A 24,172-nucleotide genomic window follows, 5' to 3' on the forward strand; every position below is an offset into this window, starting at 1 on the left:
AAGGGGGTAGAGGTAGAGGCAGGGGCAAGGGCAAGGGTAGCCATCTGTTCCACTGCAACAACTACTCGATCTAAAGCATCAAATGCATCATCATCCTTGGAAACTTGCTTTCTAAGAGACACCTGTGATCCCATAGAACTTTTGAGCCTCTTTTTAAGAGGTTGGCTCTTGGCACTTTTACTCAAAGTAGATGATGCAAACACCTCATGCACATCTTCCACTGAGTCAAGAGATGGTGTATTTATATCACTAGATAAGCCGCTTGTGCCACTCATCACTTCATTTTCAAACTTCATCTCCCAATAATTTGTTTTTATCAGTAGGAACATCTTGACCAGTGCGACTACATTGGCCATCTGCAGTAGAGTCACAAAAACATAACTCTAGATCGTCAAATCTAAGAATGGAAGCTCTTCTAAATTTTGATGCCCAAGGGCTATGCACATTAAATGTATCAAAATTTGTCTCATAAGGTTTAAAAGAGGTAGACATGTAGAAACATGGTACATTTATAGGTAATGAAGTGTGGGACTTATCACAATCAAAGGGTCCCAAACAGCTTCATCGGCTGTCACCATCTCTTTGGCTTCATTCCACCTAAAGCCCAATTAGGCGAGCTTTTCTTTCACATTGTTGTAGTCTGCCTTTAAGGTTCTTTTTCTATTTTTTAATTTATTCTTTTCACATTCTTCCCCATATTTGGCTTCCATTGACCTTACCATGTTTCTCCAAGCTAATGTGGTGAAAGTACCTCCCAGATACGACGCTCGACTAACTTCCCAAAAGACTACTAAAATCTTGCTAACAACAGAAGCAACATAAAAACTTTTCTGCTTCCTTTCAGGATCTAGAAGCTTCTTCTTCTTCTTGCTTCCTCTAACCACCAAAGTGAGAACTATAGCACTCCCCCCCATTGTTGCTTTGATCCCATTGGAGTCCTCTCAACTCAGTTTCGCCCGCTGTCTGGAAGGCTAAGAGGCCAACAAGGCCCAAAGCAACTGGTGTTGTACGCATCAGAAAATATAGGCAATATGTAACCAAATGTAACCAAATATAGGCAATATGTAATAAAATAGGCATCAAATATAGGCAATATATATTTGGTTACATTCATAAGAGTATTTGAATGGATTATGGATGTGTTCTCCATTTAGGTATGGACTCCCAAGAAGAGCAAATTCTAAGGAACAATCTGACACGAAAAGAAAGTACTTTATATGGACTCCAATCAAGACGACTATTTCTTTGATCTCATGGTCAAGGAGGTCAAGGTTAAGCGAAAGGTGGGAGGTACTTTCACCACACTAGCTTGGTGAAACATGGTAAAAGTCAATGGAACCCAAATATGGAGAAGAATGGGAAAAAGATAAATTAAGAAATAGAAAAAAAACTTTAAAGGCAGACTACAGCAATGTGAAACAAAAGCTTGCCTAATCGGGCTTCGGGTAGAATGACGCCAAAAAGATGGTGATAGCCGATGAAATTGTTTGTGACCCTTTCATTGTGATGAGTCCCACACTTCTTTACCTAAACTGTATAAAGTATCTACATGTCTACCTCTTTTAAACGTTATGTGACAAATGTCAATACATTTAATGTGCAGAGCCACCCTTGGGATCAAAGTTTAGAAGAGGTTAGATTCTTAGATTTGACAATCTAGAGTTGGTCACTCGACTGCAGATGGCCAATGCAGTCGCACTGATTAAGTTATTCCTATAGATAAAAACACATCATTGGGAGATGAAACTCAAAATGAAGTGACGAGTGGCACAGTTGGCTTATCCAGTGATGTAACTATGCCATCTCTTGACCCAATGGAAGATGCGCACGAGGCGTCTACATCTTCTACTTCGAGTAAAAGTGCCAAGAGCCCACCTCCTAAAAAGAGGTGCAGAAGTTCTATGGGATCATAGGTGTCCCATATGAAACATGTTTTCAAGAAGGATGATGCATTTGACACTCTAGACTGAATAGTTGCTCCAACGGAAAAGATGGCTACCCCTGCTCCTACCTCTGCCTCTACCCCTTTCAAACCATTGCTCTAAAATGCATTGGATATGTTATGAAATTATATAAAGAAGATTTAACTAAAGGTATTATTGTTAAAGCCTCAAAGTTATTTATGAATCATGATGTAGCAACAATGTTTTTAGCTATTCCTGAGGAGTACCGCAGGGATTGGATGGATGATATGTTAAAAGAGATGTGACCTGCAGTTTGTCTTTAACATGGACATATTTTGTCTAAGATTTGGATTTTTTTTATGCTTTCATTTGGATATATTTTTGTTGATGGTTTTATATGGACATGTTTTTTTGGTGTATTGTGGAGATATGTTTTGTTTAGGATTTAGTGTTACTTATGTCCAAGACACGGTGTTGATAGGCCTAGCTTGGGAACTCATTCAAAACTTTATTGAACTAGGGACCAGAGTATATTGCAAGGCCTAGCTTGGGAACTCATCCTCGCATCTCAAGTGATGATAGGTTCAATGCCTACTTACAGGTAATGTAATAACTAAATCGAAACAAAATATTCACAATTGTATATACTTGTCCCCTTACTACACATTTTTTTTGCATATCCAGGATTGTGTTGGAGATATTAATGGACTCACATCCCAGCTCATGTTATTCTTCATCCTCGATTTCGCAACAGGAATGGCCAAATATCTCAAAATATAATTGTTATTGTATCCTTCGACATGATTTTTCAGTACATACTAGCCGGTTGGGAAGGATCTGCTTTGGATTCTAGAATATCGCATTCCGCACTAGAAAGGTCTTCTAATCCATTGTGTGTGCCACAAGGTAACTCTAGAATTTTGGTTTGTATTCAAAACAACTTTGCAATGAGCATTACAGACACCAACATACTACTTGTGATTGTTGTAAAAAAAAATTCATGCAAGTTATCCCAACATGCAAGGCTTTGTAGCCCCATACTGTAAAACACGCTACCAGCTTCAAGGACTTTCAAGGTGGTAATAATCCGAGGAAAAAAGAGGAATTATTTAATTTATGACACTCCACTATGAAATGTTGTAGAGCACACATTTGGTCTATGGAAGGCACGGTTCACCATCCTACAAAAACAGTTCCAGTATCCATTTAGTACTCAGGTCAAGATTGTCATTGCAACTTGTATATTACATGACTTTATTAGGATGACAAGAAGGGTTGTTACCAATGAGAAGTTAATGTTTGAGAGAGGAGCATTTCGAAATGCTCATCAGAGGCATGGAGAAATGATAAATAGTTGACTTATGAATGATCCCGATACTGCTTCAAGATTGCGTGAAAAGACTGCTAATCGAATGTGGGAACACTATCATTTTAGGCACTAGGTTGTGGTAGTTTGTAGGAATACTACTACTTGTCTTTAGAAAATGCTTATCGTATTTGTATTTTATGTAGTGGTAGTGGGTTTTCTTTTTATTGTAATAGGCTGTGATTGAAACATATGCAGTTCTCTCATCTCTCTACTGGTTATCCATGTATTATTTGCACAAATCTGTACTCTCTCATCAATGTAGTGTTGATACTGCGGAAAGAGACTTCATTATGAGATTTACCTATTTGCACAACATTTTTCTCTCTCTACTGGTCTAATCCATTTTCAGCTACTTCTTGATGTTGAACATTGTTGTAGTACTGATTATGAATGAATGTTATGGCACAGATTTTACTAAGCATATAGTAGTTAAGGATGAATGCTAGTACTGGTTGGATTTTTGTCTTGTTGTCGTAATTTAGTAATAAACACAATGAATTTAAGAGAGAGATGCTTTATTTTCTTTTTACTTTTTGTAATTTATGCTGCAAGGAATTTGAGAAAGAGAGAGTATTTGATGACTTATGGCCTCACTGAGGAGTGCAAATTTAGCAATAATAGGAGTAGAGACGCGGAAGTAGTTAAGATTAACGGCCACGAAGTACAAAAAGGACCGCACTTTTGATATCTTGGGTCGATAATCTAAGAAATTGAGAGATCAAGGAAGATCTCGCACAAAGGATTAGAGCTAAGTGGGCAAAGTGGAGATGTGCAACTAGAATTTTATGTGATCGCTACATACCAATGAGGCTGAAGGGTAAGTTCTATAAGACAACGGTGAGACCAATTTTACTCTATGGAGCGAAATGTTGCGAGGACAAAAAATAATATATCCATAGAATGTGTAGCGGAGATGAGGATGTTGAAATGCATGTGTGGCAAGACAAGAAGGGGTAGAATTCGCAATGAATCTATTCGAGAGAATTTAGATGTGGCACCAATAGGTGATAAAATGAGAGAGAGTAGACTTAAGTGGGCTGGCCATGTATGGCGCCGACCAAGTACAGCACATGTTAGGAGGTGCGAATTAGTTCAAATGGAATGACTAAAAAGGACAAGGGCTAGGCTCAAAAGAGCATGGTTGGAAGTAGTCCGAAAAGATATAGGGACTTATGGCCTCATTAAAGATATGGTCATTAATAGAGCAGAATGGAGAACCAAGATTCATGTAGCCAACCCCAATTAATTGGGAAAAGTTTAAAATGATGATGATGAGAGTATTTGAGGACTTTTTCTTGTTTAAGAGATAGAGGGAGAGACAGGGAGAGAGAGAGAGAGAGAGAGAGAGAGAGAGAGAGAAATGTTGAAGTAATGAGGTAATTTGGGTCTTTTTGAAGCATAATACATTGAACTACCCATTCAATTTGAGTAGGGTCAGGGAAAGAGAGCAAGGGAGCGAGAGAGTTGATAAAATAGATAGCCTACACAGGTTCTATTCAAGGATTTCAAGATATGTTCACAACAACCAAGTACTACCAAACATATGATATTTATTACACATTGCTTTTCAAATGTGCTACCAAACATGGGAGAAAGAGTTTGCAAAACTTTTTCTTGCAAACTGTTTACATAAGTAAATACTTTACCTGTGTAAATATTTAAGCATGAACCAAACGTGTCCTAAGGCATCTTTTGAGGACAGCTCAATCCCAAACAGCTTGTTTTTTGCTATATTTACCTTCTTTTTTTTGAGAATATTAACCTTAAAAAAGAAAACAGAAAAAATGCTATATTTACCTCAAAACCTCATAGAACACAAAAACCTAATAAACTTCCATAAATTGTCTACTTGTTGGAGGTTGGCATCGCAGAAGACGAGAGTGTCTTCCAAATACTAGAGGTGAGAGATAGCCAGGCCTCGCACGAAGGATTTGAAACCCTGAAGCATATTGTGTTCAATGAGATTTGTAATAGATTTACTTAAAACCATTCCATAATGGCAAATAGGAAGGGAGAGAGAAGTTCTCCTTGTGGAGGCCTCTCTTAGCCTGGAAATAACCTCTAGGCAAGCTATTTACGATGACGGAAAACCATGGGAGGCAATGCAACCTCTCATCGAAGAGCTCCGTTATGCTTCAAATCCCATTTGATTGAGCATTTGGCCTAGAACGGCCAATTTACACGGTCATAGAACCACTCCTACTTGGGTTGTTTAACTAATGCCTAGGGTTTGCACTCTTTGCAATCAGAGCACCATCCAAAAGTTGCACGTCCATGATGAACATCCCTTGCCAAGAGGAAATAATATAGTTTAATATGTGTTTCAAGTGCGAGACCAGAACCTTGGACAAGATTCTATAGGACTTTTTTAAGCAAACTCACGAATTTAGTAAGTCTTGAGTTCCTCAAACCCTTCAGGCGTAGGAGCTAAAAGATGAAACTAGAGTTTAAATTACAGGTCTACAAATACAATGTCTCTTTAGCGATCATAACATTTAAAGAACTTTCTAGCACTCATAGTCATGTCACCAAGATCTCCCAAACTTGGTGTCGCTCCGTCTCCAAGATCTTGCACTAGTGCTCCAGTATAGAGATCTCTTACTATCCCAATCGCCACCTTTAGGGATTGTTCCTAGCCACTCAAAGAGGCAAAAAAGGCCAAAAAGATTATTCATTTGGATTATATTTACGATCATACTCTCTCTATTGTGAAGTGTAAAATTTCAGAAAATGCAGCTTGATATGCTTTTGGATGTTGGAAAGTGTGAAAATGTAAATAAAGCCAATTTTTATCGATTAAAATTCAGCTCCCTCTTATCAGTTATCCCGACGTGCCTCATCATAATGCTTTTTTTATTGTATTTTCTGGGACTATTGTTACATAAACTACACTTCAAAGGAATAAAAAGTATTATTTTTAATCAAGTAAAATTTTAATAACTTTTTGATAACATCGCTAATTTTAAAACCATATTGATTTATTAATTAAAAACTTATACAGAATGCACTCCCCACCCGAGAGCTTCTTGCATGCGTTGACCCGACTCCCACTCCCAACCCTAACCTAACCCCTGCTTCAAGAAACGACGCTTATAGTCTCCAACTCTATCACCAACACGAGTGTCCCCAACAGTACTCTCTGCACCTGGCAATAGACTTAATAAATGACTTATGTGCAGCAAATTAGATTTGGATAGATTAAATACAAAGTTCTGATTTATTATAGCCCTTGCTGTCGATCGGCGTCTAAACTACTGCTACGAAAGTAAGAGCTTTGCTGACAAGCGATCAGAGCATCTACACAATTCTTAAGGCCAGTAATAGTAGAATATGGTTCCTTCTGTTAAAGGAGCCCGACATGAATTTCAATACCCATGGAGAATTTCACTATAGTGCAGTGATTAACTTCCACTATGTCCTTAGAGCCACCAATGTGAAGGCATCTCTACTCATCTGCGCTATGTCCAACTAAGTGCAATGCCAGTGGATGATTGCACCATAGGGCAGCGATTACCTTCTATAGAGACTCCAATGCAGAGGCATCTTTTGCTTGTCTGCACTACAATATGGATCAAAAACAAAATATGAATGGCGGGTAATGATGTTTCCAGGTTATGACTTGCTCTCTAGAGAGGCAAACTCAATTTCAACAGTAGTTGATTCATGAATCAAGAATTTGCGGTAGTAAAGTGCCATGAAGGTATTCTCAAGACCCTTAGGAATGTGCTAATCTACAGCCACATAAGAAAGAGCTTTTCTGATACGCCCTTGAGCTTTTACATGGTTCTGCTTGGGCCTATTGATTGTAGAATGATGTGTATAATATGTTATTAGATGCGGCAACAAGTATGGCAATACAAGTGACCATTGCCATAGGTCAGGGATAACCTTTAACCATTCCTTTAGAGCCACCAACGTGGAGGCCAATTCCCTTGCTAGAGAAGGAATAGGCAGAGGCCCTCTTGTTTGGAGAGATCTTCTCAGGTGTTTGACTCTGCCTTCCTACGTATATTCGTCTATCTCCACTTCTGCTACAACTTCATATATAGTTTTGCGTGATGGTTTAATGACCAATTAATAATACTAACAAAACAAATCACCACTATCAATCAAAAAACTCAACTTAGGGTGAAGTAAATAGTATGTGAATAGGTTCTCTGGAAAGAAACCCACAAAAACATTTTCCCTATTAAGCACAAGGCATGAACAATTATGGAAGTAAGAAGACTACCAATACCAATAAAGTTGTTAATATAGGTTCATAAGAAGGGCTACATATACAAGGTGAGTCTCCATAGAATCCCATATAGAGAAAAAGGTCGACACTTTCCTACCTGCATTGATTGTGGCTTCAATTGTGCCTTCAGATCCCTAACAGCAGACTGCAATATGCAAATTGCAAAGACAGTCAGCCTTGTAGATGAAGACCAGATTGCCTTTTTAGTGCAGATAAGGCCAAAAAGCAAGATTCTAACCATGACATGGTCCAGACAACCAAAAAGCACCATCATGTTGGAATAGAAGTTAATGGCTAAAGAACCAATGCAACAACCATAACATGAGTAAGGGAAAAGGACAAACTTCACTACACCAAGATCTTAACAAAATTCATTTTCCATGGGAAACAAAGACATACACACCAATTAATAAATTGCCCGTTCTTTCTTTTCTACAATAAGACTTTCCTTTTATAGTATATTTGTGCTAGATTGCTAGTTTGAATATCAAAAAACAAAACCATCAGCTTGGGAAAACTAATTCAGCAAATGGGCAAAACTTCCTGAGAATTCAGATAATTCACATGTTGGCTAGTAGGAAAAGACTTTCTTACAAACTCGCTTCCATGAGAATAAATTTAGTCTCTCCCAGTGAATAAATTTAAAGAGTGTTTGGAAATGCTCCAAAACATTGTTTCAGGGGCTTGCACCATCTAAGGTGATCAACGCTAGGGGGTTGGGAGCCCTGCAATGTAAAGACAATATCATGTAAAATGCCACTTTTCAGGGGTGTTTTACACTATTTTTTATAAGGGCTTTGGGCCCCTTCTTTTATTGTTGTCCCAATGCAATAGAATTCTTTTTCTTTCCTTGCGATACAAATAAACCTCACATGAGCAACATGTAACTCACAATACAAAATCCAAATGACTAAGAGAGGAGAGAAGACTTCATCACATGTTTTTAGTGAAGGCATTACAAAGCGAAGAATTCTCTCCCATATTCTTAGCAAAGTTAATCTAGATAATTTCCAGAACCCCAGCCTCAGTTCAAACCAGTCACCTTCTAGAGACGCACCACCTCAACGATTTTATTTCCATCCCAAATAAGCTAGAGTGCATCACCCCCCATTTTGTGCTCCACATAAACTATCTTGGTATTCCTCATCTATTCAAGCTCAAGCCTCCAGATACTTTATGGCAACTAATGTCGCTTCTCCTTGGCGAGATCCATGCCAAACTCTTATTATACAAAGTAGGCATTAGTCCTTGAAGGTGAAACTCCTTTCCCCAACTCAAAGGAGCCAAACCAACCATACAGCCAAGTAGGATTATGTCATGTGAATCTACAATAATACTCCTCCCTCCATAAAAGCAGATGATTCAACCTCTGCCGATGTGCCATGTAACCAAACAACCCAGTATTCCATTTAGTCATGCTGGTTTAGGCAGCAAAAACTGTCCATGGGAACAAGCCATTCCCCTTCACATAAGACCATGAATTATCAACATCAATTAGCAACATCATGCCTGACAATCCGCAAAGTGCATCAAGTGGTCAAGGCAATGAGCATCTTCTTTGGAAGCAGCAGATTCCTCCTATTTCGCGCGAATATTTGGAAGATGTAAACCCTAAGAGGGTTATCAAGAAGAAAATGAAGAACAAGCACTTCTTGGGATGATTTGTCTAGCCATTTTAGGGTTATTTTTCGATTTTTTTATTACTTTTATTTATTGGAAAAGTTATGGACTTTCTAGAAATTTTATTTAAAGTTAGGGTGTTCATTTTTAAGTTACATTTTAGTTGGGAGGGTTTGGATCATTTTAAGTTATATAAGGAGCATCATGGACCTTTTATGTTTAAGTCAAAACATGGGGATCAATTACTTAATTGTATGGACAAATAATGTCCCTTGAACAATAAACATATAATATAAAGTGGAGTGTGAGAAGGCTAGAGGCCATTCACGTGACTTAAGTTTTTCAAAAAGAGTAAAACCTCCAAGCTTTTTGAACCCTAGTTTGGGTATGGAGAAGAAAAATCCTAGGTTTCTTCAAATAGATGCTTGTATTTAGCTCGTTTTCTTGATTAGTTTACTGTTTCTATCAAATTGTCTTCATCAATTTGTTATTAGAGATCAGGTTTTCTTCAACAAGAAGGCCAAGAAACTGCACGCAAGTCTAGGATATGCTGAGTTTGGACTAAGTTTTGCGAAATCACCCAATATCCTGCTGATTTCAACAAGGTTTTATTGACTCTTGGCCTAGAGTTTGTGATTTCGGTGAATCCAAGGCAATGAGAAAGTGCCATGGAAGGAGGTTTTCGCAGATCCAGTTCATAATCCCACAGACGAAGAAATTGAGGACCTTAAAACGGTAAATTCAGCAACTAACACAGCATTTCGCAAGTCTCTATCGAGGGCAAGGCGGTGATCTTACGACCCAAGAAGATCTAGGGTAAAACACTCTTCACCACCACACTCTGCATGTGAAGTCGAGTGATAAGGATAGTGACAGGATGCCTAGACGTGGCGTGCCTTGCTCTAAGGATATTGATTGCAAAGTGGATACACCTGATTTTGATAGTAAGCCGCAGCCCAAGGAGTTCACAGATTGGTTAAGCACTGTAGAAAGAGTTTTTTATTATTAGGAAGTTCACAAAAATAAATAGATAAAAATTATTGCCATAAAATTGAAGAAAGGTGCCTCTGCATAGTGGGAAAAGCCCAGTATAAGGGGCTAGAAGGAAAAAAATGGGAAAGGCCCAAAATTAATACAAGGGAGGAGTTGAAAAAGAAATTAAAGGAAACATTCCTACCTGAAAATTACCAACAATTCCTTTATTATAGGATGAATAACCTTCTTCAAGGAAAAAAAGGTGTGTAGAGGAACACACCAACGAATTTTATCATTTGATGGCTCATAGTGATGTGGTTGAAAGAAAGGAACAGTGCATAACTTACTAAGTTGGAGGGCTAAGAATATCTATACAAGATGTGGTGGTTTTACAGAGTTATGGACCTTAGGTGAAGCGTGTAACCTAGTAGTTAAAGTTGAAGCTCAGCAAAGGCGTCCATCAAGAAGGTGGGTTGCAGCCCAAGGTGTTACAAGCGGCCACAGAAGTGAATTCAAGCGAAAAAGTGGGAATTTGGTGGCAGGATAGTCCTCTCGACCTGCTGGTCCGTCCAAAAAGCAAGCTACAGTGGGTGTTGGGACCAGCTCTAGTCACATGAATCGCCTAAACAATAGCTTCATTAAGTGCTTTAAGTGTTCAGGAATCAAACGTGTCTTGTCTCAGTGCCGAATCAGAAGAGGGATGTGCTAGCCTTCTCTCGTTGGCGGAGTTTATAGCGGGGTTAGAGGAGTCCACGACGATGTTTGCAGTGACCTAAGTGGAGCAGCAGCCTGCCAGTTTGGTTCCATCACAGAGAGAGCCCTTAATAAGGAACTATAATGATATCATTCTGAATGAGTTACCTGAGAGGTTACCAAACATGAGGAACATACATCACATAGACCTCGTTCCTAGGTCTAACCTACCGAACAAGGCCATGTATAGAATGAGTTCTAAGGAGTATAAAGAATAGTAGAGACAGGTAACAGAGCTTATGCAGAACAGATTCATTAGAGATAGCACGAGTCCCTACATTATCCCAGCCATATTAATGCCTAAAAAGGATGGGACTCGGCTATGTGCATGGACAATAGTGCTATATTGAATATGCTAGCTGGTGCTATTGTGTCTTCAGATATAGATTAGAGAAATGGGAACTATCAAATCCATATTCAACCAAGAGATGAGTGGAAGACTGAATTCAAAACACGTGGGCCTTTATGAGTAGTTCGTGATGCCATTTGGCCTATCCAATGCTCCCAATACTTTTATGAGGGTGATGAACCAGGTGTTTAAGCCTTTTATTGATAAATTTGTGGTTGTCTGCTTCAATGGTGTTCTAGCATAAAACATTTGTAAGCAGACGCATATGGAGCATTTGTCGTTAGTGTTATTTCCTCAGCAACAGAATGGATCATTTCCATGAAATGCCAATTCCACCTAATTTGTTGGAATTGAGATTTCCAAAATTTAGGCTTAAAATAGGCATTCAGGAATCCCACGGAAATCTTAATTCCAACGGAAATGTCAATTCTAAACGAACCAAACATGATAAGGTATGAGCTACCAGGGTTTGGCCTACTCCTACTACAATGCATGATGGTTACAAATTTCATGGATTGGCTACTTTCTACAGGAGGTTTATCAAGGGCTTAAATTCGATCATAGCACCCATCACAGAATGCCCAAAGAAGGACTTTTGTAAGAAATCATGAGGCAGATATGAGTTTCCAGCCGATTAAGCAAAAGATGTCTGAGGCACCTGTGTTAGCTCTTCCAGGCATTGATAAGGTCTTCGAGTTGGATTGTGATGCTTGATATGTTAGGATCGTTGCGGTATTGAGCCAAGAAGGTCTCTCGATTGCACTCTTCAGTGAGAAGTTAAATGACACCTGGCGACGATTTTCTAAATATGACTTGGAGTTTTGTGTTATTACACAAGCATCAAGGTATTGGCGGCACTATCTGATCTAGAGGGAGTTTGTTTTGTTCTCAAATCATGAAGTACTGAATGTGGGAGACTGGGTGATGGTGTATCACAGAAAAGAAAGGCATCCAACAGGCAAATACAATAAGTGGAATAATTGCAAGGCAAATCAAGATTTTGAAGATGATGAGCAGCAACGCTTATAAGGTCGCTTTGCCTTCGCATCCGGGACTTCGAATATCTTCAACATTACTTATTTGTTTGAATATCATGGGCTTTTTGCCTTTGCATCTGGAGACTTTGGATATCTTCAACATTGCTTATGTTCGAATATCATGGGCCAGAGATGGATGAAGATGAAGGTTCTAAACCTAGGGCGAGTTCTCCACAACCCGGGGCAAAACCTTGGGTGCAAGACCTTGAGTCGAATGGATGATTTGAAAGTTGAACTTGGGCTCAAATTCAAGTACCAAAGAACCAGCACAACCTGATGGGTCATTGGCAGCATAATGCATGGGTATTATGGCCGTTGATCCATGTACAAGAGGCATGGAGGACCATACACCTAAGCTACGCATATCTGGTGACCAAGTACGGGCCAGTGTGGGTTCAAGTTGTGTAAAGTGTCCCACGTACAAGCTTACATTACAGCCATAGTCCATGTGTGAGTGGGAAACATAGGATATACATAGAGTGAGACAGAGAGAGAGTTCCCTTTGGAACAATGCCTAGACTAAATAGATCATTGGAGATTCGGCTATAGCTTTGGTTTTGTACATGCCGAGCATCATAATTTTGTGCTGCCATGGGTATATGCTGCATTTGTGACCTACCATGCATAAACCGCTTTAAAAGAGAAACAATTTAATTTCTTCTCTGAAAATATGCATATGGTGATTTTGAAGTCAATTCTAGAGTTTTATCAAGAAAATACTCCTAAAAAGATCTTTTAATCAGAGGGAATAAATGCACAGCACGCACTCGGGAAAGCCACAACATGATATCTCCTCTTTGTTTTCAACTATCTTTTAAGTTGTTGTAACTCACAACCTTCGCCCAAATTTGGAAGAAGTTTTATTTTTAGTTCGACATGTGACATGTGCAATACAGTTAACATTGATTTCTTTCAAAACAATCACCAAATCTTTGTTAAATAATAATAATAATAAATAAATAAATAAAAACAACAAGACATTATAACTGTTAGTCATCTTAATAATTTCCTACAAATCATAACCAATTTTTCAATATTTAATTAAAATATGAAATTTATATAAAAAGTTAGATGTTTTAAGTTAAAATTATAATTAGAATAAGTCTGTATTCTGTGCATAATTCTAAAAGCCTATATTCTTAGAAAGTTGATTAAAAAATCTACGTGAGTTTAAAGGCATATTTATAAATTAAAAATATATGAATAGTATCATTACTTAATAGGTGAGTATATCCATGTATTTTTAAATATATTTTAAAAATACATGGCACCAAATAGAATTATAAAGTACATTTTTTATTTATAATTTAAATTTGGATTTTTTAAAGTTCACATTTAGCATTTTATTACAAAAATTGGTGATTAGTGTTACTTTAAATAAATTTCTAATTATGTTTTTTTGTATTACTAATAATTGTCAAAATTATATGGAAATTGCAAATATCAGTCTTTAAAATCAAAACAGACCAAGATATACCTTGTAGTTTAAAAAATGAAGATCTTATTCAAAAGGTAAGACACATTAAAATTTATTATTTTGTATCAGTAAAAGCTCTAACTTGACCTTGGATTGAAAATAGTCGTTAAATTTATATTACATAAATTATAATATCAAAATTATGTTTTTTAACTATTATTTTAATTATGCAACTTCTTTGAAATAAAAAAATTGAATTATAATGCTCTTGCAATAGAACACTTCATGCTTGAGCTCATCCATCTCTCTCAAATGAGAGATCCAAAATTTATTTATGCGGCACAAACATCACTTGCTTTCAATCTTTTTCAAAAATGCAACCAAGGACCCTCTCTCTCTATCTATCTATATATCTCTTGCTCCTATTAAAATACCAACAATGATAAATGGGCATATGCTGAAATGTCAAACTTTTGGAGTCGATGAGACAAAAAATTGTCTAACATGCTCCATTTTAGATCACCATCATCATCATCATCATAGCCTTTTCCCAAATTAATTGGAGTCGGCTATAGGAATCCTGGTCGCCATTTGTTCTATTAAAGGTCATACCCTCAGTGAGGCCATAAGTCCTCATATCTTTCCGAACTACTTCCAACCACGTCCTTTTGGGCCTACCCCTTGCCCTTGTAAGTTCTTCCACATGAACTAATTCACACCTCCTAACAAGTGTTGTATTTGGTCGGTGCCACACATGGCCAGCCCACTTAAGTCTACTCTCCTTCATCTTATCTCCTATTGGTGCCACACCTAAATTCTCCCGAATGGATTCATTTTGAATTCTATCCGTTCTTGTCTTGTCACTCATCCATTTCAACATCATTATCTCTGCTACACTCATTTTATGGGTATATTGTTTTTTGTCCACCCAACATTCAGTCCTATAGAGTAAAGCTAGTCTCACAACTGTCTTATAGAACTTGCCCTTCAGCTTCATTGGTATGTGGCAATCACATAAAACTTTAGTTACACATCTCCACTTTGCCCACCCAGCTCTAATTCTGGGTGCGATATCTTCCTCAATCTCTCCATTTTCCTAGATTATCAATGCAAAATATCAAAAGTGCGGTCTCTTTTGTACTTTCTGGCCGTTAATCTTAACTATTTCCTCATCTACTCCTATTATTACTAAACTTGCATTCCATACTCTGTCTTAGTTCAGCTAATTTTAAAACCTTTGGATTCTAGAGCATCCCTCCAAAGTTCTAACTTTGTGTTGACGCCGTTTCGGATCTCATTGATCAAAACTATATCATATGCGAACAACTTTGTGTTAACTAGCATGCTCCATTTTAGATCATGTTGTATAATTGTTCCAAAAAAGACTTAAGAGGTATTTCATATAGATCTATACTCACTATACATCTGTATATGAGTATATTTTCCTCCCCTATTTCAAAGCAGTGTTATGAGGAAGGGGATTTGATGGATTTCTTCATTCCATAGAAATGAAGATATTATTTTTCTTCTAAGCTACACAAACCAAAAAAAAAAAAATAGTACAGCCAATTTTATCACGCAGCACTCATCTAAATCAAACAATGTGCAAGGCAAGTCCACGTCAGGTTCACTTCAATTTTTCATATTACTTTGTTATGATTTTCCTCTTTCTTCGTGCTTTCATTTGTAAAAAGATTTTTGGGCAGTTGCCAAGTCCAAGTCCTAGACGCATTTGGTCACAGCAGTTCCAAATCAAAAGATTTTTCACCAAAACAGACCCTAACAAGGCAGAATTACTAATAGACTTTCATGTTCATGCTTTATTCCCACCTTGCCATGCTTATCTTCTTGAAAGTCATAGAACCCCTCAGGCCTTTATTCTATCATGTAGCTCAGTATCATCCATTGCCTCCTAACCAAAACCCACATTTACAGAAATTCACCCACTCCCCCCACCCAACCACCAGTCCATGCCCCCACCAAAAGATTCAAAACCAATTCTACATTTCTTTTTCGTTTTTTTTTTTGGGGGGAAAACTTTGCATTGGCATATGAGAGTTTATTGGTTATGTATTTGGGAAGCAATGCCGAGGATAGGATTTGCATGTCATTTGAAAGGCTATCTATTATGACAATATCTATGAGAAGTACAATTATACGTTGTTAAATTGCGAGCCTTCAAACAGTTATGCCCATGGAATTCTAGAGACCATTGTTCCAGAAATTATTGACCTTGACTCTAGCTTTGATGTTACAGAAACAGCTCAAATTTATGGTGATTCCTCATCAGTTAGGAAGAAATTCCTGTAACCAGACAGGCTCTGAACCCCTAGTACTCCACTGGAACACCCATAGGCCTACCAATCCAACACCTTTTTTAAAAGAAATCTCCCACTTTCCAACTCCATCTGTCAGCTCCAAACATCATAGGCTCAACCACCTCAAGATCCACACAATGCATCCTATTCACCTAAGGTGCAAGTTCAACATCCACCCTCTAGCTTTTTGATTCATAATTCCCGGGCAGAATTCCTCCATAAACATATGAAACCTAACACTCAACATTCACAAACTCCAATCAAGAAAGAATGGTGAAACCAAATTTTCTATAACATATTCTTGTCTACCCATGAAAGTTCAAAAAAGGATTTATTTATTTCTCCAAGAGAGCACAGTTGTGGTTATTGCAATTCATGGAACTGAAACCACATGTTGTTATATCAGGCTTGACAAAGAAGAGTTTCTCCACCATCACACTGCAAAATCCTTAACCCTAACTACTAACATCCATTTGCTCAGGCTTGACAAAGAAGAGTTTCGAAGAGTTTCTCCGCCATCACATTGCAAACTCCTTAACTCTAACTACTAATACCCATTTGTCATCTTTCAAGCTGCCAAACATCAGATGAAATGTCTTCCTCTCCATGTTCTCCAACACTAAGTTTGCAATTCCTCAGCACGGGTAACTGTTGGATATGGTGATATCCAAAATCACCCACATAAGGAAATCCCATAGTATGTGGGATTGAGATTGATATTGGTAAGTTTCCTAAAGGTTATCTCTTGATTCTTGAGATATATGTAACATCAATAGGAAGTTTCCTATTTCATGTGTATTCCCAACTTTATATATATGGGATGAAAGTGTAGAGAAGTGGTGTGCCCTATTTGGGTCACCATATGGGAAAGGTGGTTTCCTTTACAGAGAGAGGCACGGGCCACCTGTGCATGAGAGGCAAGGCTTCCCCTTAAAGAGAAGAGAGCCTCCTACAGAGAGAAATGCCCTGATGTGCTTCCTGTGATTGAGAGGCTGGTTTCTTGTAGCGAAGCGATTCCCATGAAGATTTTAGGTGGTTTCCTTTTTAGATAGAGAAAGTCTCGGTTGCGCTCAAGGTTCTACTCCTAGACAGTAGTTTAGCTGTGGAATGGAGAGTTCTCTTCCTGGACAGTGGTTTAGTTGTGGAATAGAGATAAGAGATCGGCAAGTCGTCCCGATCAGGAAAGCAGATCTAAAAGGACTGGGTTTTATCGAGGATTAGTGAGGTAACTCTCTGTCTCAAAATCTGTGATGTAACTTTCATTGTTATAGTGGATTTCAGTTTGTCATGCCCATGAAAATAACCCTCTTGGGGTGAACCACGTAAATCTTTGTGTTCTTGTTGTGTGTCTGTTTCATGCTTTATTTCTCGTATATGGCTCGTGCTCTCTCCTATTTTGTTTTTAGCCGGACAAGTACACGATCTTGGTGGGATCCAACTTTTGGGGTTCCTGGTTCCGCATCTAAGATGGTTCTTAAATCTTAACAGTAACGTCCTTGAACCAAATGGCAAGCACTTAATCAGGGGTCAAGTTTGCCACTTCCACTGGGAAAGCTTCCTTATTGACCTAGTGACCTCTAATAGTGAATCTCATACTTAACAGCCAGGACTCTCAAAGACTCCACCTTTGCCAGAATTTTGACATGGGATGACCGTCACTGGTCATGGTCAATTCTCAAATTAAAAATAATTAGCTCAAGGAATGTGAAAATTATTACTTTCAGAGCTATTCATTGAACATGTGCACATAATGCTATTCACATATTCAATGGGCGCTTCTTCTTATCAGACTTGGATAGTACTTCTAAATGGGAAAGACCTCAAAAGGCCCTTATGTTAAAAAGATTAGACATGTTCTTCAGGATGGTCTTCATACTAACAGAAATTTTTCATGCTCCAAGAAAAAGTTAATGGGATTGCAGCAAGCTTCATACCACTGTTGGGGATTTCAAGCTGTAACATTAGGATTTTTAATGGCTTTCTTCTTGCTTTAAGAAGATCCTATTCAATTTATACAATATCAAAAGATTGTATTTAAGACAAGAAGCAAAAGAACATAGCTTGAAGCAACAGCTGAATGCAGGATAGAGTACAACACATTCGTTCGAACACAAACTATAGCAAGCGCCTACCATTGATGTGTGCTTGTATATTATTTTTCAGACAGAAGTGGAATTTCACCTTCAATTCTGCAATTTCCTGCTCTCGCTTTGCAAACGTTACAATAAATGCAGCTTCTTTTTTCCTTGCCTTTTCCAGCTGACAAAAATTAATCATATGAACCCACATGTTCAATATTATATGTTCATTAGGAATGACAAAACCAGGAACATACCAACCTGTTCCTTCAACGTCTCCTCAGAAGATCTCAGGTTTTGCAAATAGTTTACTACAAGAGCAGGTTCTAAAAAAATATAATAACAAATAAGTAAATATTAGCAGAACATGTAATACAAGATACAAAGCAATAAAAGGGTGAACAACAGATTTCGGCATGCATGGAAAATCATCAAAGCAATAACTACAAAACTAAAAAAGAAATTAAAGGGGTTGACAGCCATTACAATAAACTGCTTGCCTGGATGAGTTATAGTTGGCTCATTTTGAAAGGCAGAATGCCACTTCTGAATCTCTGACTTTGCTGCTTCAAGCTCTGCCTGCCACACGCAAAAGACTATCAAATTTCAAGTAGTTTCCACCAAAAACTGAAAATGGCGATAGCAATTAATCAGAAGAAGTGAAGCAACTCTTTGAAGTTTTTTAAAGAGGCTAAACTAGAATGTTATCTAATATGTATCTATTATTATCCATTAAGAGAGAAGGAGACCTCCTTTATTCTTTCGACAAGTGTCCCTTAAAATGCCAACTTTCTCCTTGCAGTTTTTAAGCAATATCATTTTAGTCCTTTTTGTCTACTTATTTATATTTATTTTCAATTTACTTATATATACATTTACCTTTAATGTTTAACAAGATACTCTCCGAACTTACTATTTCCATGTCCAACTATCAAACAATTTATCTCTCCTCCTAAAACATCACTTTCTCCCTAATAGATAATGCTTTCCAACCTTCAACATTGTGGTCCTCTCCCTCTCTTTCCCTAATAGATAATGATAGAGCCAAAAATCTCTCTAAGCTATGTCAAGCATAAATTGCTATTTCTATATATTCAATCTAACATGATAGGTATGTCTCTCTCTCTCCTTCCATGTGATACAAAGATGTCTAGACCCTATGTGCTTAATTCCATCAAATTGGAAAACAAGCATCGGGATATTGTTTATTCATAAATAATGTATATTTTGTTATAAGTATATTTTGTTATAATTAAATCAATGTAATTATCAAATACCTAAAAAATTTAGAAATATTTGTAATATAATTATACTGCATCTACTAATTGAAATTAGCTACTAATTACAATCAGTATAATAAATACATATTATTGATATAATATAACCATACAATTTTAATTATGTAATTACATACCAATAATTAAAATAATGGCTATTTCAATCATAGTTATAACATTACTTAGTATAATAAATACATATTATTAATTTCAATTAGTACTAAATGAAATTAACTACTATTATAATTACAATAAGTATAATTAACTACTATTATAACTACAAGAAGTACAATAAATACATATTATTGATAGGACGCAGCTAGCATGAGGCCAATCCCACATGTGTACAAATGTGGGCTTGCAATAAATATTTTTTAGTATAATTTGATGAAAATATCTCCTTATCCCCTATTTTTAACTTTCACATCTCATGATACCCAGAAAATATTATTTGTAAGCAAAAGGTCTCTATCTTTTCTATCTTACAACCCCCTGAACCCCTTTGACCATAAAGTTTTTACCCAAACAAACACTAAAATGACACCCTATTCAAACTCCATTTCTCTCTCCCTCTCTCTTCGCTTCTCGGTGAGTTTACCCGCCAAGAGGTTTAGCTTGAGCTCGAACACGAGCACACCTTCTTATATGTGAGAGAGAGATGGAGTTTGGGTTTTAGAGAGAGATGGAGTTTGGGTTTTAGAGAGAGATGAAGTTTTAGAGAGAGAGAGAGATGGAGTTTGAGTTTTAGGAAGAGAGATGAAGTTTTGAGAGAGAGAGAGACGATGATGTGAGAGAGAGATGGAGTTTGGGTTTCAGAGAGATATGGAGTTTTGAGAGAGAGAGAGACGATGATGTGAGAGAGAGATGGAGTTTTAAAGAGAGAGATAGAGTCATTTCATAAGTTGTTGAGGTCAATAATACATGGTCAAAAAGGTTTAGGGGGTTGGAAGACAGAAAAGATGGAGTCCTTTTGCTTACAAGTAATATTTTCAATTCTTGGGTCTGATGAGATATAGAAGTTAAAAATGGGGGATAATAGGACATTTTCCCCAATTTGATCCTAATTTTTAAAGAATATATAATCGTTAACATGGAGATCATGAATATGAAAAAATAAATAAATTTTGAAAACTAGTAATAATAATTATATTAAGAAAACATCTGGACAGTTAGTTACAATTGTTTTTAGATGGACCACCTATTTGCATCCATCTTTAAGATGGATGCTATATACTTCTGGACCGCATATTGTATTTGTACAAATGCGGTCATGCCCGCATGAAACAATTGTTCTTATTGATATAATATAACCACACAATTGTAATTATGTATTTACATACTAATAATTAAAATAATGGCTATTTCAATCATAGTTATAATATTACTTACTATAATAAATACATATTATTGATATAATATAACCATACATATTTAATTACTTACTAATAATTAAAATAATGGTCTAAGAAGGGTGATGACCTTAAACTTTCCCTTAACCCATCCCATGCCTGGGTAAAAGGGCATGGTTGTGTTAGGTAGGCAGCCAACGTAAAATTTTGCCAAAACTCATCATCATCAATCACAGTTATAATATTACTTATAACAGTAAATTCATAGCAGCTAACTTTAAATACAATAATAATAACTTTATTTTTAATAGAATTACATAGTTATAATTAAATGAATTTCATATATTACTAAGGAAAACTCTTCCCAACGCCTATAGGTGAAAATGAACAGTAATTTTGTCTACCCTCATCACCATCCAAATTTCATCGCACGGTCACAGTTGTCTGGTAGTGCTTCATTTTTCATTTTTTTTTCTACAAATCCAAATGACTTGAAATTAGAACGTGTGTACATCTTAGTGAGGCGCACCTAATAAAAATATGAAAAAATAATTCACAAAATATAAATTGATCAAAATACCCCCTAATATTTACTGGGGTATTTTGGTTAATTTATATTTTGCGAATTATTTTTTTCATATTTTATTAGGTGCGCCTCACTAGGATGTACACACGCTCCAAATTTCAGATCATTCCGATGAGTAAAAACAAAATTAAAATTGAAACACTACAGGACAACTGTGACTGTGCGATGAAGTTTGGATGGTGATGAGGGTAGGCGAAATCACTGTTCATTTTCGCCTATAGGCGTTTTGTAGAATCTTCTATTACTAATATTACTTAGTAGTCCATCATATTTGTAGTTATTTTAAACTTTTACAAGATTTTAATTATATTGTTGTATCATAAATATTGTTGTTATTATTGTTATTGCTATTGCTATTTCTATTGCTATCGCTATCGCTATCACTATTGCTATTGCTATTGTTGTTATTATTATTATTGGCATCATTGTTGTTATTTTCATATGAGTAAAATATTGACTCACTTCACGCAGAAAAGGTCGAATATTTAGAAACAGCATAAAGATAAACAGTCATACTTCCTCTCATCTAGTGTGTTATTTCTCAGATATTTTTATCAATGTCACATTTATGTATATAACTCTTTAATAAGACCTACGAAGGAGGCACATCTTACTAGTTCATTTTAATCAGATACTTGCAATGGCTATCACAGCATATGTGCAAGGTCCAGACTCTTTACTGATTTTTCCAATGTTCCCACACATGTGTACAAAAATTCACTCCCATGACATGAGCAAGGGACATTACATTAGTCTTGAAAAAAGAATGAAAGTATACATTCAATAGGTTAACTCTGATGCGAATAAAATAAGTACCATCAACGTACAGGAAGATGCATCTATGTGGCATAGCCTTCAGAAGCTTAAGTTCGGCAGAAAAACTTGAACGTATTCACCATATTTAACTCCATCATATGCAATAACTTGAGATGAGAAAAGTGGGGGAGAAAAAGATAAGAAAAGGGAATTTTTTCAGCAGAAAACTTTTTAAGACTTGTAGGTGATCTATAGATTTGATAAGAGCTTTGTCACAATGCAAAATACCTTGTGGTATCATACAGCTCTTGAGGAGCATCACATAACTTTTGGGGAATTGATGACAAATATACACATTGAAGGACTTCTATACATTGCTTCATAACTAATGACAATATCATCAGAGCCTAATGAATCTCTAACTCCTGGACCTCAGACACACCAAATGCACCAAAGGCTTCCATAAGCAGGACACCATTGCGATTGTAGCCCCCTAATGAAAAACTCATCCAATGGGAATTCTTCCTCCCATAAAGGGAGTAGTTAGTAAAACAAAATTCAAACTCATCTGATCTTATTGAATATCAGTATTTAATACCGATATCAGTATTAAACCCCACAAACTTATAGATTTCTCATTTTCTAATAGTCTTCTTTAAGAGTGATTTGCAACAAAAAGTTACTGACATCATAAAAGGAGAATATCAGATTCAATACCTGGGAATGTTGTAGTACTATGAGAATTATTTTTTTCTCAAAAAAGGGCTTTCATGTTAACAATTCTAGGACTATGAAGAGACAAACTACATCCTTTCATAAGGATGCCCATCACAGCTACACGTAAACCTTCTTTTTCTATCTCCTATAACCCCACTAGCAAAGAAATTGCTCAAGAACATCCACCTGGGTAACAGGTTTCTAGACTTTGTCATCACCTACCACCCCATCTAACTATAATGAAGTTTACATATTTACTATGGTTGTCAATAACATCTGGCCATAACTACAGGGCATTGTCCTAAATCCTAACAGCTGAAGTTTGCAAATCACATAAAAACCAGATGAATAATATCATTCACCTCGAACAATTAAATTGAAGTGTGTGAATCAATACCAACATGAACAATTTTTTTCAATCTTGTTGACCTCATAAGTAGTAGTATGGTAATTCCTTCAACACAGGAATCACAATTATGGAAGAGAGAAGCCATTCAAAACAGTTGAATCCAATCAACAAGCCCTCACTATTGATACAGAAATTGACCTTCACCATGAGAACAAACAAACAACACAAAACCTTTAAGAAAAAAAACTTTCTATTTCTTAACTAGGAAAATTTCAGAGCCCCACAAAACACTAAGAACAGCAATCACCACAAGGGCTAAGAGAACATGTTATCTAAAGAGAGCCGGGAAGAACCTTTGATACGAAGTATTCTTTTGCATAAGAGCCTTGGGATGTGTGAGTTTTATATAAGAGGAGACATTGATATGCAATAATCTAATGATATAGAGGATTAGGAAAGCAAGACTTGACACATTTCTTAGGGAACAACGACAGAGGAAAGTGAATATACCTCATCTGAAGAGGCAACCAGGTCGTAAGAGCTCAGTCAAGAAGGAGGAAAGTGAGTGGACCTCAACTGTAAAGGCAGATTGTATCGAGACAGTTGTAGAGCAGGAATAGATAGAAGCTAGTTCGGAGAGAGGAAATTCAAAATCGCCGTGGTAGAGAATAGCATATGGTGATTTAAAATATAAACATCCTAGCATGGGTTGGGGCGAGGGAAGGAATGGATAAAATTCAGTCAATGTTTCATTGACATGTGGGAAGGGTATAAGGAATGACACGGCTATCAGGAGATCTGGATTCCACCTCTTCTTGGCTTCCCTAATCTTATATTTTAGGGACATTATCACCATAGCGGCCCTCCTAAATTGGGCTTTCGCACGAGAAGTCCTCTTATTTTCTCTTTCAGACGGTGTATAAATTTCCCAAACTTTACTCCCACCCCGTTCCCTACAAACCCCCTTTGTTTTTTTATTGCTTCCAAAGGGTGCCCCAAACAATATTGCAAATACAACTGAGTCTTTTCAACATTGATATCCTATCTCACCCAAAATGAGCCCCTATCATTTTAGAGAGAG

General features: G+C 36.9%; 1 protein-coding gene across 2 annotated transcripts in view; it reads right to left on the bottom strand.

The window, feature by feature from the left end:
- The window catches only part of FIP37 (FKBP12 interacting protein 37), a 60,330-nt gene that overhangs the window by 27,566 nt on the left and 8,592 nt on the right, over positions 1 to 24,172 (bottom strand). Inside the window, exons 6-9 of one of the 2 annotated variants that reach the window (XM_006840910.4) lie at positions 18,558 to 18,636; positions 18,319 to 18,383; positions 18,161 to 18,238; positions 7,608 to 7,655 (exon numbers count right to left, since the gene is read on the bottom strand). In XM_006840910.4, the coding sequence (XP_006840973.1) occupies positions 7,608 to 7,655; positions 18,161 to 18,238; positions 18,319 to 18,383; positions 18,558 to 18,636 (270 nt within the window). The remainder of the gene's footprint in view (positions 1 to 7,607; positions 7,656 to 18,160; positions 18,239 to 18,318; positions 18,384 to 18,557; positions 18,637 to 24,172) is intronic. The other variant, XM_011623774.3, reaches the window with a different exon arrangement.

This window comes from Amborella trichopoda, chromosome 3 (genome assembly GCF_054954075.1).
Source record: "Amborella trichopoda isolate Santa Cruz 75 chromosome 3, AtrichopodaSantaCruz75HAP2 v2.0, whole genome shotgun sequence".
Classification (NCBI taxonomy): domain Eukaryota; kingdom Viridiplantae; phylum Streptophyta; class Magnoliopsida; order Amborellales; family Amborellaceae; genus Amborella; species Amborella trichopoda.